The 18,929-nt window shown below is 36.6% G+C and overlaps 1 protein-coding gene and 1 long non-coding RNA gene across 2 annotated transcripts; both read left to right on the top strand.

Moving 5' to 3' along the window:
* Positions 1-298: 298 nt before the first annotated feature.
* Positions 299-2,355, top strand: LOC135628312 (cell division cycle 20.2, cofactor of APC complex-like). The gene is made up of 2 exons (XM_065134919.1): positions 299-414; positions 776-2,355. The coding sequence occupies exon 2, from the start codon at positions 816-818 to the stop codon at positions 1,845-1,847; it is 1,032 nt and encodes a 343-aa protein (XP_064990991.1). The 5' UTR covers positions 299-414; positions 776-815; the 3' UTR covers positions 1,848-2,355.
* A 699-nt stretch (positions 2,356-3,054) lies between these two features.
* On the top strand, positions 3,055-8,583 carry LOC135628578 (uncharacterized). The gene is made up of 3 exons (XR_010492895.1): positions 3,055-3,906; positions 4,705-4,757; positions 5,886-8,583. It is a non-coding gene; the product is annotated as an uncharacterized LOC135628578 (long non-coding RNA).
* The last annotated feature ends 10,346 nt before the right edge of the window (positions 8,584-18,929 follow it).

An 18,929-nucleotide genomic window follows, 5' to 3' on the forward strand; every position in this document is an offset into this window, starting at 1 on the left:
ACATATTTTGTCGTTGAAGTGAAACGCTCAATTACAAGCAATTGTTGCTACCTCTTCGACGACAGAATTCCTCAGGAAATTGTAACGCAACATAAATTTGACGGTGATTAATGTGTATATAACGGTGCGATTTCAATGCCGTTACCTTATTAGTTAAACATAACGGGACGTTTCAACGTCAGTACACATTGGTCGGTTGAATATAACGGCACGATTTCACGATATAACACAAGGCTGGGTCGGTGGCGTCTATATAAGCCGAGACCACCCTTTTGCGAACCTCATAACCTCTCTCGGCTCTCGCGCGCTCTGCTCTCGGCTCTCCTTTTGCTCTCTTGGCGATCTCGTCTTTCTGCGAAGGTCGGAGCTGCTCTCCGACGAAAGGATAAAGCTTCGACCGATCGTCGGCTGGGAGTGAGCGTCCTCTCCTCCGATTTAGGGGAGAATTTAGATTCTTGTTGTGGTGATCTCATTCCTTTTCCTTTGCTTGAGGTTTCGTTTCGCTTCGCTGTCGAAATTTTTTAGGGTTCAAGATATTGTTGAATTTTGATGATTTGGTTTCGTTTTGGTTGATATACTTGACAATTTCCGTGACCAAAAGTCAGAAATTTTGTTGTTCTCGGGGTTCTTTTTGATCAATTCTTGGTTATCGATCGTCTGGGTTTTCAAGTTTCTTTTGGGAAGTTCGATCTTTCTGGTTTTCTTGATTGTCTCTCGTCACCTCGGCGTTTCTCGTTCTGGTTTCGATTGGCAAGATGGCTTCTTCTCGTTCCAGGCGTGTGGAGTACGACCGCTTCATCCCGGTCCGATCGGCGATGGACATGGACTTCGCGCGCTGTGCTCTAACCATGCCTTCCAGACCTCAGCGTGATGGTTCGATAGAATCCCCATCGAGTGCAGCGTACCAAAAACTTCTTGTTCAATGTATTTTGAAGAACAGATCTCGCATTTTCGCATTCAAGAGTGCACCCGAATCACCGGCCGACAAGGTGTGCCAATTTGACGAGGACAATCGACCGCACAAGAAGCAACAGAGACGAATCCCAAAAGATCCAGATAGGGTTTTGGCTGCTTATGACATCATAGATGATGATAGGTTGAATCTCCTCGACTGGGGAAGCAATAATGTGTTGGCGATTGGCCTCAATGACACAGTGTACATATGGAATGCTGCGAATAAGTCTGGTACGAAGTTTTCACGAGCCTTAGAAAACAACAGCCCTGTCACTAGCATCAGCTGGTCCCCAGACGGCAAAGTTCTCGCTGTCGCATTTGGCAATTCAGATTTAGATCTGGTTGATGCAGCAACAGGACGTCTGTTGGTTGGGATGCAAGGTGACAGCCACTCCTTTGTTTGTTCACTTGCCTGGAGAAGTAATGCAATCTTGACGACTGGGAGATCCGATGGTAGTGTTGTTGATTATGACATTAGAAAAGATGACCGGGCCATCTGTGACTATAAAGGGCATCGATTTGAAGTTTGTAGTCTTAAATGGTCCGAGTTGTTTGGGCGGTATCTGGCAAGCGGAGGGAAGGACAAACTTGTGCACATATGGGACGCCCGCATGGCTGTTGCAAATCACCATCCGTGCCAACATCAATTGCTTCACAAGATCAGCAACCACACTTCCACTGTGAGGGCCCTTGATTGGTGCCCTACCAGGAGCAATCTGCTGGCTTCTGGTGGAGAACGCAATGATCATTGCATTAAGTTTTGGAATGCTGTTAATGGTGTTTGCTTGAACTCAATTGATACCGGCTCTGAAGTTTGTGCGTTGTTGTGGGACAAGAACAAATCTGAATTGCTGACCTCCCATGGGTTTCCAAACAATCAACTCACCCTATAGAATTACACATCCATGATGAGAAAAGCTGAGCTTTTTGGTCATTCATCTCGTGTTCTTTACTTGGCTGGGAGCCCATTGGGTGGTGTAGTAGCTTCTGCTGCAGAAGATGAGACACTCAAGTTCTGGAATGTCTTTGAGACTCCCAAACCACCAAAACCTAAAGCAAACACTATGCCCTTTGCCCAATTTAGTGTCATAAGATGAAACTGCTGATGGTTGGAAAAGATTACGAGAGTAATACGGAAAACATTTTTAGTGCTTGACAAGAAGATCCATTATTGATAGCATTGCATAGAGAAGTTTGTGGCCTCAAAGAGGCAACATATTTTCATACAAGCATCATACATTTAAGATCTTCATATACGAGTGCAAGAGCCTAAGTTAAGTAAGAAATTACAACCATGCTTTAATTTTTACAGCATTTTAATAGGTTTATTATATAACAAACCGATGTGGTTGCAGCTGCAAGTTTGATTTTGTATCCAATTTTTCTTTCAGCTTTGCATATATCTTGGTATAACCTTTACCATATTGATGACGCATACAATCTATAAGCACTACATTATTGTTTCTATATTTTATGTGTTCTAGTTTTAATATTTTTATCAATGTTACATTCTTGTTGTATGTTTTTAGGTGATTTGTTAATTCTTCCTTCTTTAAATTTGAGAATCTTCATGTTGACTTCTCAAGCACTAGATGAAAATGCTGATGGTTGAAAAATATTATGAGAATAATACAGAAGACTTCTCTAGTGCTTGAGAAGAAAATCCATTACTGGTAGCATTGCATAGAGAAGTTTGTGGCATCAAAGAGACAACATATTTTCATACAAGAATTATAGATTTGTGATCTTTAGATATGAGTGCAAGTGCCTAAGATGAAAAATTTAGAACCATGCTTTAATTTTTACAGCATTTTAGGTCTATTTAAAATGAGCCTATGTGGATGCAGCTACAAGTCTGATTTTTGTATCCAATTTTTCTTTCAGCTTTGCACATATATTGCTATAACCTTTGCAATATTGATGGTATATGTAATCTATAACCCCTACATCATTGTTGCTATATTTTATGTGTCCTAGTTTTAATATTTTTAACCATGTTACATTCTACTATTATAGTTCTGTCTTTTTAGATAAATGGTTTTTTTTTCCTTCTTTAAATTTGATAATCTTCATGTTGATCTTATTCTTTGTTTGTTTATGCTAATTATGCATAATTAGACCAACGAGGTAGTTGTTTATATATTTGTTTTGTTTCTGCTGAGTTGAGGTTTCTTATGATTGTAATGTAGCCTCCTGAATTTCAGACTTTTCTTGCCGTTGAAAAAACTGGTTATAAAGTGTATAATTTGTAATCTTAAATCGTTTCAATATGTTACTATATAGTGAATAACCTCCAAGTAAAATATAAGTTCAAGAGTGAAATCCAAGCTTAAAATATTTCAATTTTAAAAGGATGTATCATAATTTCTGTAGAATGTAGTTATCATACTTATAAGAACTGCAAACCAAATTGAATATTTAATAGTAAAGAGATATCAAACAAATAATTTTATGAGTTTGATAAAGATGAGGTATTATGATTCTGTTTATTACATTTTTTTTCTGTGATATAAACAGAGGCTCATGGCTTTCCATTAATATACTGTCTTCTGCTGGTCTTAAGATAGGGCTTGATAAATGGAGTCAAATAGGATATTATGCAAGTTCTAAATTGTGAAAATTAGCTTACGATACCGACAGTTAACAAATGCTAGATTATAGTGATAATGTCGTTCTGGTCCTTCTAGATTATAGTAATAAAAAGATCTTCATTGAGTCTGAACGTTCTAATTTGTGATTATTTTGGTCTGCAGGATTTTTCTTGCTGATTAGCTGTTGCATTGTAGCAGACTAGTAGCAATCTTCATGAGATTGTTAGAGAAGCTTGCTAAGTTTCATACAAATGCTCGCCAACTAATGACATGGCTATTGTTTCAGTATTTTGAATTATGCTGTTGCAGTCATCTATCACGAGTTTCATCATCCACGTGCTGTAGTTTTAATCTGCTACTTGTGAGTATAAAACTGACCTCTGAATTGGTATTTCTTCATTCCACCTTACCTGTTTATTTAAGGAGAATAAGCTATCAACAGCTGTTGTGATTATTGATTTTAATTCCTAATATCACATATGTAAAAGGTTTAAATTGACATGATAATTCCAGTTGAAACATTTAAGTGATTGTTTCTTTGAGTCATTTAATTGACATGCTTATTTTGGCCCAGTTGTGTGGCTTTGACCATTCTAGTTAGTTTGGCTTGAAGATTTTCAACCTAATAAAGCTAATCTCAGATCTGAAATCAAAAGTGGCATCAAGTCCAGTATTTCCTATTTGATTGAGCTCAAATTGGAGCATTAGAAAACTCCACAGTTCTTCCTATCTGTCATGTCCATCCTTGTCAAGCTTTATTGACTAGGAATTTTGCTACATAGTTTACTTAATGCTAACCAGATTCAGTTTTTCTTTCATATCAAATTTTGTGTTGTTCATGAGTTGATATGCAACATGATTTGTACTTCTTTTTGTCAACTTGGTAAGCATATCAGTGCAGGCCCCATTTGTTTTCAGTTTTGTACAGTAGATTTGCCTAACATCTTTTGATTACAATTACCGTGATGATTAAGTATCATAAATCAAGCATTTGTTAACTATTTTAGATTTGTGATGCTTTAGATTTTCCTAACATCACAGATAATTTCACATGCAACAACTTTCTTATAGACTGCCATTTGTGATGCTTTAGTCATATGTTGAGGTTTATCTTTCTTTTATTTTATGATCAAGGCACATTCTTTATTTGTTCATTCAGGGACAAAGAGACCTGGAGCATTGATGCTTCACTTATTAGAATTTGAGAATCAGGTTTGAGTATCTTTTTTTGTTGAAGCTATTATATTAGCCCTTCATTAGAGAATATCTCTAGTGGTTTCTCAAATTTGATTATTGAAAAGTCTAGTTTTTTACTTGCTCTTCTAGCGTGCCTCTTAACATTCTGTAACCTTGCTTGTGAATTATTGACAATTACTATACAGGAATTGTGACTTCTGTTAGTCTTTCTGTTAAGAAAGAAAAAAGAGACATTATCTCACTCTTGAATTGTATTATAGATATTCTTTTATCACAGATCATTCATGAATAATATTTTTAGAAACATTTCAATTTCTTTAGCCTTTGGTTTTTCTCTTTTATTTGTGTGTTTTTCACTTTGCACTTTTCTGGCAAAATATATTGCAAACTGATATTTAGATCATTTTATCATCATTTTAAAACTAAAGAATTTTCATATTAAAAATATAGGTTTGTCCAGAGGAAGCCTACCTTGTTGGAGTTGAATGTAAAGGCACTGAATATATAATACATTTGCTGTTGATGAATCACTTGAAGAATTTGCACAATTAGCTCATGCTATTACACTTATCGAAAGTATGTTTCTATTTCCCCCATTGAACATGATGCAGCGAATGGTTCTATGGTTGCTCTAAGTGTGCATTTCTAGAGGTTTAGAATCTAGGAGTATATTATTGCTTTGGCTATTGAAATTCAGAAAATATATCTTTCTATCATGATTCATTAGTAAACTCTACAGCTCTTCCTATCTATCATGTCCATTCTTGTCTAGCTTTATTGAATAGGAATTTTGCTACATAGTTTTATTTGATGCTAACCAGATTCAGTTTTTCTTTTATATCAAATTTTGTGTTATTCATGAGTTGATATGCAACGTGATGTACTTCTTTATGTCAACTTAGTAATCATATCAGTGCAGGCCTCATTTGTTTTCAGTTTTGTATAATAGATTTGCCTAATATCTTTTGATTATAATCACCATGATGATTAAGTTAGCAAATTACTTCATGGTTCATGGTATGCAGATAATTTCACCTGCAGCAACTTTCTTATAGACTGCCATTTGTGATGCTTTACTCATATGTTGAGGTTTATCTTTCTTTTATTTTATGATCAAGGCACATTCTTTATTTGTTCATTCAGGGACAAAGAGACCCAGAGCAAAGATGCTTCACTTATAGAATTTGAGAATCAGGTTTGAGTATCTTTTTTTGTTGATGCTATTATATTACCTTTACTAGAGAATATCTCTAGTGGTTTCTCAAATTTGATTATTGAAAAGTCATTAGTTTTTTGCTTGCTCTTCTGGCTTGCCCCTTAACATTCTATAACCTTGCTTGCCAATTATTGACAATTACTATACAAGAATTATGACTTCTATTAGTCTTTCTGTTAAGAAAGACAAAAGAGACATTATCTCACTCTTGAATTGCATCCTAGATATTCTTTTATCACAGATTATTCATGAATAATATTTTTAGACACATTTCAATTCCTTTAGCCTTTGTTTTTTCTCTTTTATTTGTGTCTTTTTCAATTTGCACTTTTCTGAAAAAATATATTACAAACTGATATCTAGCTTATTTTTTCATCATTTTAAAAATAATAAATTATCATATTAAGAATATAGATTTGTCAAGAGGAAACCTACCTTGTTGGAGTTGAATGTAAAGGCACTGAATTATCAACATCATCATTTGTTGTTGATGAATCACTTGAAGAATTTGCACAATTAGCTCATGCTGTTACACTTGCCAAAAGTATGTTTCTATTTCCCCCATTGATCATGATGCAGCGAATAGTTCTATAGTTGCTCTAAGTGTGCACTTCTAGAGGTCTAAAATCTAGGAGTATATTATTGCTTTGGCTGTGTCATTGAATGATGAAATTCAGAAAATATATCTTTCTGAGGCATCTTTCTGACATGAACTCCATTCTTTAATCTTACATAGGAAATATTTGATTGATGTCACTTATCTAGTCCTACATGACATGTCATACTTAGTAATTTGTGCATCTCTTTATATATGTCTCCTTCAAGATTCATAAAAGTCATCCAGTGTTGTCAACAACACTAATAGGTGAAGACATCATGGATAGCTATTGCCATCCATTGAGATGTTGTATTATTGGTTATATTTATTGGGGTTGTATAATGTTGATTTTTTCAATGGTTGTGATTTAAATCCAAATAGTCACAATCGTACTTGCTTTCTATTTGGCTGAATAAGCTTTGGTGTTAGCGGGTTCTTTGGTTACGTTAATGTCGCTTGAAGCTAGGGAATTGGGTTAGATAAATTAAAAAAAATCAGAAAATCTCAGAAAGTCAGAAATTATGAAAGCAAATGTAATTTTCAAATTTTTTTGTGGCCTTAAAATAGAAATATTAAATGCAAAACTACCTTTTTTGTGATCTTGGAGTTCTCTCTTGGTGGTTGTTATTTGTCATATTCTTGAGAAGGATTAGTGACCAGATGACACTCCTATAATATGGGCTCTTTGCTTTCTCCTTTTCAAAATTTCTATGGAATACTACAATCAAAATTTAATGATCTATAAACTCTCCTTAATCTTAGATTTTTTCTAATTGAGTGTGTTTGTTCGGGTGAAATTAGGGAGTAACTTATTGACCAAATGACACTCCTATAATATGGGTCGTTCTATTCTCCTTTCCAAAATTGTTGTGGAATAGTATAACCAAAATTTAATGATCTATAAACCCTCTTTGACCTTAGGTTTTTCCCAATTGAGTGTGTTTCTTCTGATGAAATTAGGGAGTAAACTATTAATGGTTTTATTCTCTTCATTTCTTGGGTAACCACAATTGCAATATGTAGAATGAATTTTCTTCGTCAGGTCTTATGCTGTCTAGTTTGAACTTACAATAGCATTTCTAGAGTGCTTGTAATCAAGATTCTAGTTATGCCAACTGATCCAAAGTTTTGTTTAGGCTTGCTTATTGAAATCAAAGACTTTATATTGGCTCTAGAAAGGGTGATGAAGTCAAGTTTGCAATCCAAGCCCTTGATATTGAATGTGTAATTTTATCAAGAAGAAGTTCTTATGCATTTATGATATAATTATTATGTAGTCATTAAAGCTCTCTAATGTTGTATTTTATATTTCTTACTATGCTTTAACTAAAATGACTTTACTCGCAATAATATAAACTAAAATGACATTACTAGGGGTGAGGAAGGGAGAAGAAGGAAGGAGGAAAGAGGAAGAAAAATGGAGGTAGAAGGATGCTATGGTGGAAGAGGCGGAAAAGAAGATGAGAACACTTGGCGGTGGTTGCAGAAAGAGCAAAACAGGCTTGTGAGGAGACACGAACCTCAGAAGGAGAACCGGTTCAAGTAATTTTAAAAGAAAAAATGATTTGATTTGGGTCTTTGAAAAGGGAAAACGGCCCTAGCATTTTTGTATAAAAAAGGAAAAAAATCATACCATACAGCCTGAAATGAGGCAGTCCACATCTTAAATCATGCCCAGACAGTCATTATCAATCAAACTGATTAAAATTTAAATCTATGGGTATAACACGAACAAGTATACAAACAAATAGTTGAATATTTTAAAACTGTACAATATACTAATGCCAGCAAATGACCACATTGATGTTGTCGTTATACGTTGGTTACTTGAATTAGTGCTTTCTAGAATAGTAACATGAAAAAAAATATTGAGGAAAAATAAGTTGGAATATATAAGATATCTTTTATGACTTGAAAGAAAAAACACTTATTTGAGGTAAAATTACTAATTATTATGTATCCTGTTGATGGCATTCGCCACCAAGTTGGAAAATAACCAAATTTCTTTGATCATTAGAAAAAAATAATCGATAATTTTATGAAGAAATACTTATAATGAGTAAGAAGAAGCTGATAAAAAAATATAATAACACAATACAATTATGTAAAATATTTAAAATAATTTCAAAAATAAAGATTTAATTGAAAGCTAGAAGGTCAAAAATCTGCTTATGTTGATAAAGATTTGTAGAAATATTATAAATTTAAGAAAATTAAAATTTAACAGATTTTATTATTTAAAAGATCACGTATGTAAAGGAAAATTTTGTTGTGTCTCTGATGTAATGCATTACTTTCTGAGTTACTTTCTGCCATTTGGTAAAAAGTGGGAAAGATAAGTTAATTTCTGCCATTTAAATGCATTTTATAAATGTAATGAAATCTTCTAGCTCACCATTTTAGAGTAAGAGTAATGCATAGTTGGTAGAAAGTTTCTGCCAAGATTTCTTTCAAGTCGAGTATATCTCAATTAAGACATTTTTATGATGTTTGATGATATCTATCGTTTGTTGTCGATATCTAATTATCTTACACTTTCATTCAGATTTGTCGATGATATTTCTTTAATGTCGAAAATAACAAAAAACTTCACAAGCATGGATAGTTTTAGTATCTGAATAGTGTAAGTTACAAAAACTCCAATGCAATATATTCAAATAGTGTCCTTGTCTTTTAATTGTCGTTTGCATGGATTTAAGCAGTGTGCTTCCACTGCAGTACCTTCGACTATGGATTGGTTTTAGACCATACGGTCCAATGCTAGTTTGTTTTGTTTTTTCTATTATCTTTTCAGGTGATGTATGACCCAATATATTAGTACCATGCTGGTCTCATAGAATATTGAAACTGATATTAGAGTGAGATTGTAGACCTTGTTGTGTATATTTATTTTATTTCAAGAGTAATTCTGATGTATCTTTGATTTGAATTAACCTTATTTCCGGTAATGTATGGAATCTTACTTCTAGATGATTGTGTAACTTAGAGAAGGCACTTGGTGGGGATGTTAGGATGTATGATGGAACTGCTCTCATTGTCAGTCTCTTCAACCAAAAGGGTGCAAAATTCATGAAGGAGCCTTACAAGCAAGTGCCCACTAGGCTTTTTCAATTTTAGCTATTTTAGATTTCATTTGAGCCAATGTCATGTCACTAAACATGCATTTGTTATTCATTTTTAGTTTTTGACTTCCCTGCATTAGATGTTATTGTTGCTTGTTTCATTATGCCTTAGCAATCTAAAAGTTAGGGATGCAATCCTAGAGACATTATATGTAATCCAAGTTACAAATATTGTATATGTTATTGCATAACTCTTAGGGTTTGCTGAAATAGAAGTTGCATTTGACCTTAACAACAAAAATGATAACAGATAACTTAATTCCTAATAGTTTAAGAAATTTTGAATGTTTGTTTTTTGATATTACAGTATGGCTCCTTAAGTCAAGTCATTGATGGTTTGAGCAATTTAATTATTTCCTTTCTTATAAATTTTTATCTAAAAGATTCTCTTCAAATCTCTTGGTAATTTCTTACTTTCCATTTATTTTCTTTTAGTATGCTTGTTAATGAAGCTATCTCTTGATCTTCAAAGGTCTTCCTTTATGAAGAATGCCATCAAATCATTTGCTATTATGATCATCTGTGCTAACTAGTTCATATATGGATTAGAAAATTGAACAAAAGGTGTACAAAAAATGGTATTGTCATACAAGGTCTGATTTGTGTGATTTAACAGGAAGTAAAGGCATGTACTTGGACATACTTGTTTCCATTTCTACAATTGTCATTTTTAAATTCCTACTTCGTTTTTCAGGTTTTCTCTCTCTTGTAAGGAAAATATCTGTACAAATGTTTTTAACACCGCCGATGTCGGTCCCAAGCCCGAATGAAAATGTTGGAGGGTTGTGTAAGGCCACTAAGAGCCAGCTTGAAAAACATTTGAGAACTCATATGCATAATCTTAATTGTTTCATAATAAAATTAGGTCATCATTGAGATTAGATGTGAGACATATTTACCACCAAAGTATACTAAAATGTGAAGGTGGACTTCTAGACTGTTTGGAAGAAAACTATGATATTAGATTTCAACTGTGGTGTAAAATAGATAAGGGGACAATTGGATTAGGCTAGTAACATGGAATATAAGGGGTTAGATTGCCACAGTAAAATTATGCAAGTATCATTCATAGATATGCCTCGAAATAATGTTGTAAAATCAAGAGATTTTGGAATATAATTATATTACTATAATCAGTGTCATGAGAAAATATTTTGATTCATTGTTTATGCCTCTTACATTTGTCTTAAGTGATTAATTCAAAGGGGAATTTTTAGAAAATTTAGGTAATATAATCTAAGGAGAATCTTTTATTCAAAATCTATAATTGGAGGACATTTGATTGATTATATAGGGAGAGAAGCATGACAATTATGCAATTATAATTGTGTTTGACAATCAAAAGAGCTGTCCTCATCAACCACTCAAATGCTGTTGAAAAAACTGGTTATAGAGTGTATAATTTCTAATCCGAAATGGTTTCAGTAAGTTAGTATATAGTGAATAATCTCCGTAAAAGATTAATTCAAGAGTGAAATCCAAGCTTAAAATATTCTAATTTTAGTATGATGTGTCATAATTTCTATTTTAAACAGCAGTCATTAGACCTATGAGAATAGTAAACCAAATCGAATAATATAATAGTAAAGATATATCAAACAAATAATTCTATGAGTTTGATGAAAATGAGGCATTATGATTCTGTATATTATGGTTTTTTTTTCTGTGATATGAACAGAGATACATGTCTTTATATGAATAGACTATGTCTTTTGCTGGTCTCAAGATAGGGCCTGACAAGTTCTAAATTGTGGAAGTTAGCTTACTATACCAACAGTTAATAAATGCTTGATTATAGTGATAGTGTAGTTCTGGTCCTTCTGGATAAAAGGATCTTAGTGAAGGTTCTAATTTATGATTATTTTAGTCTCTGGGATTTATCTTTTACTGAATCAGCTGTTGGTTTGTAGAAGACTAGTAGCAATCTTCATGAGATTGTTAGAGAAGCTAGCTAAGTTTCATACAGATGCTCACCAACGAATGACATGGCTACTGTTTTCAATATTTTCAATTATGGTGTTGCTATCATTTATCACAAGTTTCAACATCCACGCCTTGTGGTTTGAATTGTGCGCCTTGCAAGCATAAAACTGACCTCTGAATCAATATTTCTTCATGCCAATTCCTAGTTTATTTAATGAGATTAAGTTAGCGATTGTTTTTTGCAATTCCTAATATCGCATATGGTAAAATGTTTAAATTGACATGATAATTCCAGTTGAAACATTTAAGTCATGAAATGCTTATTATAACATCACGACAATCACCATGATGATTAGCTTGTTAGCAAATTGCTTCATGGTTCATGCTATATGGATATTTCACCTGCAACAACTTTCTTATAAATTGCCATTTGTGATGCTTTAGTCATATGTTGAGGCTTATCTTTCTTTTATTTTATGATCAAGGCATATTTTTTCTTTTGTTCATTAGGGATAAAGAGGCTCAGAGCATTGATGCTTCACTTATTAGAATTCGAGAATCAGGTTCATTTATCTTTTTTTTAAAACTATTATATTAGTCCTTTACTAGAAAATATATTTAGGGGTTTCTCAAATTTTATTATTGAATAGTCTATTTGTTTACTTGCTTCTCATTCTTGTTTAACTTCTGGCTTGACCCTCAACATTCTGTAATATTTCTTGCGAACTATTGGCAATTACTCTATGGGAATTGTGACTTCTGTTAGTCTCTGTTATGTTTATGTAAGAAGGAAAAAAGAGACATTAACTAATTCTTGAATTACATTCTAGATATTCATTTGTCACCGGAGCATTCATCAATAATATTTTTACACATCTCAATTCCTTTAGCTTTTACTTTTTCTTGTTATTTGTATGCTTTCATTTTGCACTTTTCTGTAAAAATATATTGCAAACTGATATTTAGCTCATTTTTCCATCATTTTAAAACCAAAGAATTATCATACTAAGAATATAGGTTTGTTCAGAGAAAGCCTACCTTGTTGGAGTTGAATATTAAGGTACTAAAGATAATACTTTTTCTATTGATTAATCACTTGAATAATTTGCACAATTAGCTTATACTGCTCTACTTATCAAAAATATGGTTTTTAATTTCAATGTGTACTGCCCGATATAGGCAGTACATATTGGTCCAAGAGCCTCTCGACAGTCGGCACGCAGACTGCCTGCTACCCGCCGGTGCCAAATTTTTGGCCCCGTATCACCCGATATAGGGTTGTATTGGGTAGTAACGGTCGAAATTTCAACCATTACCAACCTATATCATATTTTAGGCGTACCGCTCGATATGGTATGCCTCGATACGTATTGTACCAAGACAGTACGGACCGAACTTGTGAATCTTGATCAAAAGTATGTTTCTTATTCCCCCGGTTGAACATGATGTAGTGAATAGTCCTATGGTTTCTCTAAGTGTGCATTTCTAGAGGTCTAGAATTTATGAGTATATTATTGCTTTGGGTTATTGAATGATGAAATTCAAAAAATCTATCTTTTGAGGTTTTTTTTGGCATGAACTGCATCCTCTAATGTTACATAGAAAATATTTCATTGATGTCACTTACCTAGTCTTACATGACATGTCATATTTAGTAACTTATACATCTTGTTGTATTTGTCTCCTTTAAAATTCATAAAGTGTTTACAACAATAAAACAACAGGTGAAGATTAGAAATGTTGTATGATTGGTTATATTTATTAGGGTCATATAATGTTGAACTTTTCAATGTTTGTGACTTAAATTCAAACACTCACAATCGTGGTTGCTTTCTATCTGGCTGAATAAGTTTAGGTGCTGTCGGGTTCATTGCTTATGTTAATATTGCTTTGAGCTCGGGATCCTAGTTAGACGAATTTAAAAAAATCAAAGAGAATATGAAGAAGTCAAAAATTTTGAAGAAAAATATAATTTTTATATATTTTTATGATTTTAAATGGAATATTAAATGCAAAGCTACCTTTCTTGTGATCCTAGAGTTCTTTCATGGTGATTGTTATTTATCATTTTTTACAAGGATTAGTGACCAAATGACATTCTCATAACATGGGTCTTTCTCTTTGTTTTTTAAAATTGTCATGGAATAGTACAATCAAAATTTCATAATCTATAAATTCCTCGACCTCTGGTCTTTCCTTATTAAGGTGTATTTGTTTTGATAAAATTAGTGAGCAATTTATTAATGGTTTTGGACTGTTCATTTCTCAGGTAACCAGAATTGCAATATGTAGATACGGAATAATTGGATAGTGTCACTTGGTAGAACGAATTTTCTTGGATTATGCTATCTAGTTTCAACTTTCACTACTCTTTCTAGAGTGCTTATGATCATGGTTTCAATTATGCTCATTGATCCAAAGTTTTGTTTAGGCTTGCTTATCGAAATCAAAAGATTTATATTGGTCCTGGAAAGGGTGCTGAAGTCAAGTACCTAGTCCGAGCCCTTCATGTTGAAATTATAATTTCATTAGCAACAAGTTCATATGCATTTATGATGTAATTATTATATAGTCATTAAAACTTTCTAATATGGTATTTTATATTGCTTACTTTGTTTTAACTAAAATGATTATTCACTACATTCAAACTAAAATGACATTACCGACGGTTGAAGAAGGGAGAAGGAAGCAGGAAGAAAAATGGAGGTAGAAGAAGGAGGCCGTCGAGAAAAAGGAAGAAAAGAAAGAGGAGAATATTCAGGGTTTGTGGGGAGGGTGAACACTCGGTGGTGGTTATACATAAAGTAAAATGGGTTCGTGAGGAGTTGGTAGCCCTAGAAGGGGTCGGTTTGAGTAATTTTAAAAGAAAAAAATGGTTATGTTCGGATCTATTAAAAGGGAAAACTGGTCTAGCATCTTTTTTTTACAGAGTTTCTTGCTCTATTTTGGACCGGTGTGGGCAAGGTAAATAATCTAAGACAATAGAATTAGGCTGGTAGAATTGGAATATATGAATATTTTCAGAAAAGGGGTTAGATTGACACATTATATCATTATATATATATATATATATATATATATATATATACTGCATAGTTGGTTAAATGGGTTAAGGGAAAAGATGTAAGAGATTGTTAATACTAGATAATTAAACATACATTGGTGTAAGTATCTTTTATAGATAGGGGTCAAAGTAATGTTGTAAAATCAAGAGATTTTGGGATATAATTGTAGTAACTTTTATTGAAAATCTATAATTGGAGGACATTTGAATGATCATATAGAGAGAGAAGATAGTGAATTTAAAGGAATATATGAGGGCTTTGGATATGAGGAGAGGAACAAAGAGGGTGGAACGATTTTGGATTTTGCTACATTAATGATTTCATTGTTATTGATGCTTCAAGAAAAGTGATGAATATCAGATTACTTATAAGAGTAGACATGGATATAGTTGGACCTTTTTTTTATTATATGGTATATTTTAAAGATCGTAAAGTTATACATAATAAAAAGTTCATGAATAAATCAATTGGTTGTTTTAGGTATTCACTTTTTTGAAAATGGAAGAGAAAAGAAGATAGTAAATTGTACCAGAATTAGATAGGATAATTTTAAAGACATAATTTAAGATTTTATAGAAGTGGGATGGAGAACGAAGAGGTTTCAAACTTGAATAAGTTTACTCTTAATCCTGTGGACTTTGATGATTACTGAGATTAGAAACATGAAAATATTCATTTTAAGAATCTAAGAGTAGAGGTGTACATCTGAGAGAGAGTTGGTGACGATATAAGTTCAAAAAGCAATCACACCTAAAAGATTGTGCTTTAAAGATTGATGAAATTATAAAATAAGGAAAATTTAGTACATATGTAGGTGACTAAAAAGAGGCAAATATAAATTGCGTGCATGACAAAAGTACAAGGCTTATCTTAAGTCTTACAGTAAGCTAGGTACTAACGATAGAAAAAATGATATTTTTTCAAAAGTTAAAGAAAGAAATATCAAAGATTTAGGTAACCATGGACTTCTAAAGGATGATGATCACAAGATATTTGTTAATAATATGGAGATCAAGGAAAGGTGGTTTTTTTTTTGTAAATTAGCTAATGTACATTCTATACATGGCTTAATTCTAGTAGTAAATGATGGTGTTAAATTTAGAAGTAATAATTATGTTTTTCTTGGATTGAATAAGGTAAAATAAGACTAACAAGGATGAATATGGGTAAAAGTGTGGGACCAATTGACACATTTATTATGGTTGGAAGGGATCATGAGATAGTTTGGTTGACTAGTTTAGTTTAAGAATAAAAATGTCTATTAAATGGAGGAAGAACTTAGTACCATATTTATAGCTGCTCTTATTAGAGAGCAATTAAGATAATAAATCACACTAAAAAGTTTTGGATTAGGGTTGTTAGTGAACAAATGTGTCGTGGCTGGTGAGTCAGCACGGCCTGGTCCACGAGTCGATGTCGAGAGTCTTCTTTCGGTTGAGTTAGATGCGAAGGTCGACCGAGCACTCACGACGAGGTGCTGATCAGCATTCCTTGGTGTGCTGATCCGGGCACTGTGTATGTTGAGCTGCATCTCTCCTTCTCCGGGGTGGTTGGTAGCTTGTCTTCGCAAGGTAGCTGCGCCCTCGGGAAGGGGTGCTGGTTGGCATTGGTCGGGATCCGGGCCGGTTGGCTGTTCTCCTTCGTGCACTGGATGATGATTCCTGGGTGGTTGGCAGCTCGCCTTCGTGAGGTGGCCGCGCCCTCGAGAAAGGGTGCTAGTTGGCGTTGGTCAGGATTCGGGCCAGTTGGCTATTCTCCTTCGTGCACTCGACGATAATTCCCGGGTGGTTGGCAGCTCACCGTCGTGAGGTGGCCGCGTTTTCCTGCAAAAATGGCCCTCGTCAGGATCACCCGACGAGGCCCCTCCGATGAGCAAGTCAGTCGAGTGATCAATTGATTTTTTTGTCTCCTCTACTAGATGCTGGCTAGAGGTCTTTATATTACTGTACGTGGGTCGTTCGTATGTAGGTTGGCGTGGTGGACGTGCCAAGCAGTGCCTTAGTACGGATTCTGACTTGGCGTGTCTTGGGGGGCGACGTCGTATCGGGGTTCCCGAGGCCGAGCAGTGCCTTAGTACGGATTCTGACCTGGCATGTCTTGGGGGTCAAAATATGCCGTATCACTTACCCCCCCCCCCCCACCCCACCCTCCCCCCCCCCTCAAGGCGCGGGGGCCTTAACGGGCCAGGAGGCATACCTGAGTTGGAGGGATATTGATCGCTTAGGAGAGGAAACTGAATTGACTTGTCGGGGGGGGGGGAGGGGCCGGGGGATTATAGGGACAACGCCCCATGCCTCGGGCAGGATTGATTCTGCGAATCGGGCTATCAGGGCCTGTCGTGCTTGGTCGGTCGGATAACTGGTTTGGCGTTGGTTGGAGTTACGGACCCCGATTTTGTGAGTCGGCGAGCGGACCGAGGTGACCTGATTAGAGCTGCGAGTCGTGGATCAACGTGGAGTGGCTCGGGCATCGGACGGGGAGAGGCATCGGGTCGGCCGCGAGGTGTGACTCGGGCGTTAGGTTGTTTGAGATGCGGCTCGGGCATCAGATCGACCACGAGGTATGACTCAAGCATTAGGTTGTTCGAGATGTGGCTTGGGCATCAGATCGGCCGCGAGGTATGACTCGAGCGTTAGGTTGTTCGAGATGTGGCTCGGGCGTCGAATCGGCCGAGAGATATGACTCGGGCGTTAGTTTGATCGAGATGCGCTTAGGCGTGGCTCAAGCGTTGGATTCGCCGGGGTGCGTTGAGGCGTGGCTCGGGCGTTGGATTGGCCTAGGTGTGTTGAGGCGTGGCTCGAGCGTTGGATTGGCCGAGATGCGTGGCTCGGGCGTTCGATGGCCGAGGTGCGTGGCTCGAATGCTGGATTTGGCCAAGATGCGACTCGGGCATTGGATTTGCTGAGATGTGTAGCTCGGGTGTTGGATGGCCGATGTGCATGGCTCGGACGCTGGATTTGGCCGAGATGCGACTCAAGCGTTGGATTGGCTGAGATATGGCTTGGGCGTTAGATTGGCCAAGTGGATAGATTCGGCTCTGAATCAGACCTAGGGACCGAATAAGTTCGGTTCCGAATCGAGTTTGGGGACCGAGTTTGTGAGCTCGGCTCCGTATCGAGTCTGGGGACCGAGTTTGTGAGCTCAACTCCATATCGAGTCTAGGGACCGAGTTTGTGAGCTCGACTCCGATTTGAGTCTAGGGACCGAGTTTGTGAGCTCGGCTCCGAATTGAATCTGGGGACCGAATTTATGAGCTCAACTCCGAATTGAGTCTGGGGACCGAGTTTGTGAGCTCGGCTTCGAATTGAGTCTGGGGACCGAGTTTGTGAGCTCGGCTCCGAACTGAATCTGGGGACCAAGTTTGTGAGCTTGGCTCCGAATTGATTCTGGCGACTGAGTTTGTGAGCTCGGCTCCGAATTGAATCTAGGGACTGAGTTTGTGAGCTCGGCTCCGAATTGAGTCTAGGGACCGAGTTTGTGAGCTCGGCTCCAAACTGAATCTGGGGACCGAGTTTGTGAGCATGGTTCCAAATTGAGTCTGGGGACCGAGTTTGTGAGCTCCGCTCCGAACTGAATCTGGGGACCGAGTTTGTGAGCTCGGCTCCGAATTGAGTCTGGGAAGTCGCCAGTCGGGAGCGACCCGGGTAGGAAGTTGTGCCGGCAAGGCACAGGTCGGGAAATGATCTTGCGAGGCTCGGGCAAGAGTTGGGCCGACGGGCCGCAGGTCGGGAACCAATTTGGAGAGGCTCAAGCAAGAGCTGGGCCCGTGAGTCGCAGGTCGGGAACCAATCTAGAGAGGCTCGAGCAAGAGCTAGGCCAGTGAGCCGTAGGTCGGGAACCGATCTGGAGAGCCTGTGGACCTCTTGCCGCGAGTGGCTTTTTGGCGGGAGATTTTGATGATGAGGCATTTTTCGATGGGTCCCCTGGGACGTGGAGTTGCTTCTCAAGGTTCCTCGAGATAGCACCCGAGGTGACCTTTTCGGATGAAGTCCTTGCTTTGATTCTGGAGGTCACGGCAATCTTCCGTGTCGTGGCCGTAGTCCCAGTGGAACATGCTCAGAGGGAGAGGCGGAGGCCTCGGGAGCAGTAGCTCTTGTCAGTCGGGCCTCTAGCAGGGTTGCACCGGGGCTACTGAAGTCGTTCCCCGGGATTGTTCTGCCCATGATCTTTTGATGTTCATGCGCTTTCCCGCCACTAGAGCTTTAGCGACGATGTACTGGTTGGCGCGCTGGAGCATCTCGGGGATGGTTATTAGCGGCTTCT

Source organism: Musa acuminata, chromosome BXJ3-1 (genome assembly GCF_036884655.1).
Source record: "Musa acuminata AAA Group cultivar baxijiao chromosome BXJ3-1, Cavendish_Baxijiao_AAA, whole genome shotgun sequence".
NCBI classification, from domain to species: domain Eukaryota; kingdom Viridiplantae; phylum Streptophyta; class Magnoliopsida; order Zingiberales; family Musaceae; genus Musa; species Musa acuminata.

Excerpts from the sequence above, each read along its gene's own strand:
- LOC135628312 (XM_065134919.1), top strand. The coding sequence starts at position 816 with ATGGACATGGACTTCGCGCGCTGTGCTCTAACCATGCCTTCCAGACCT.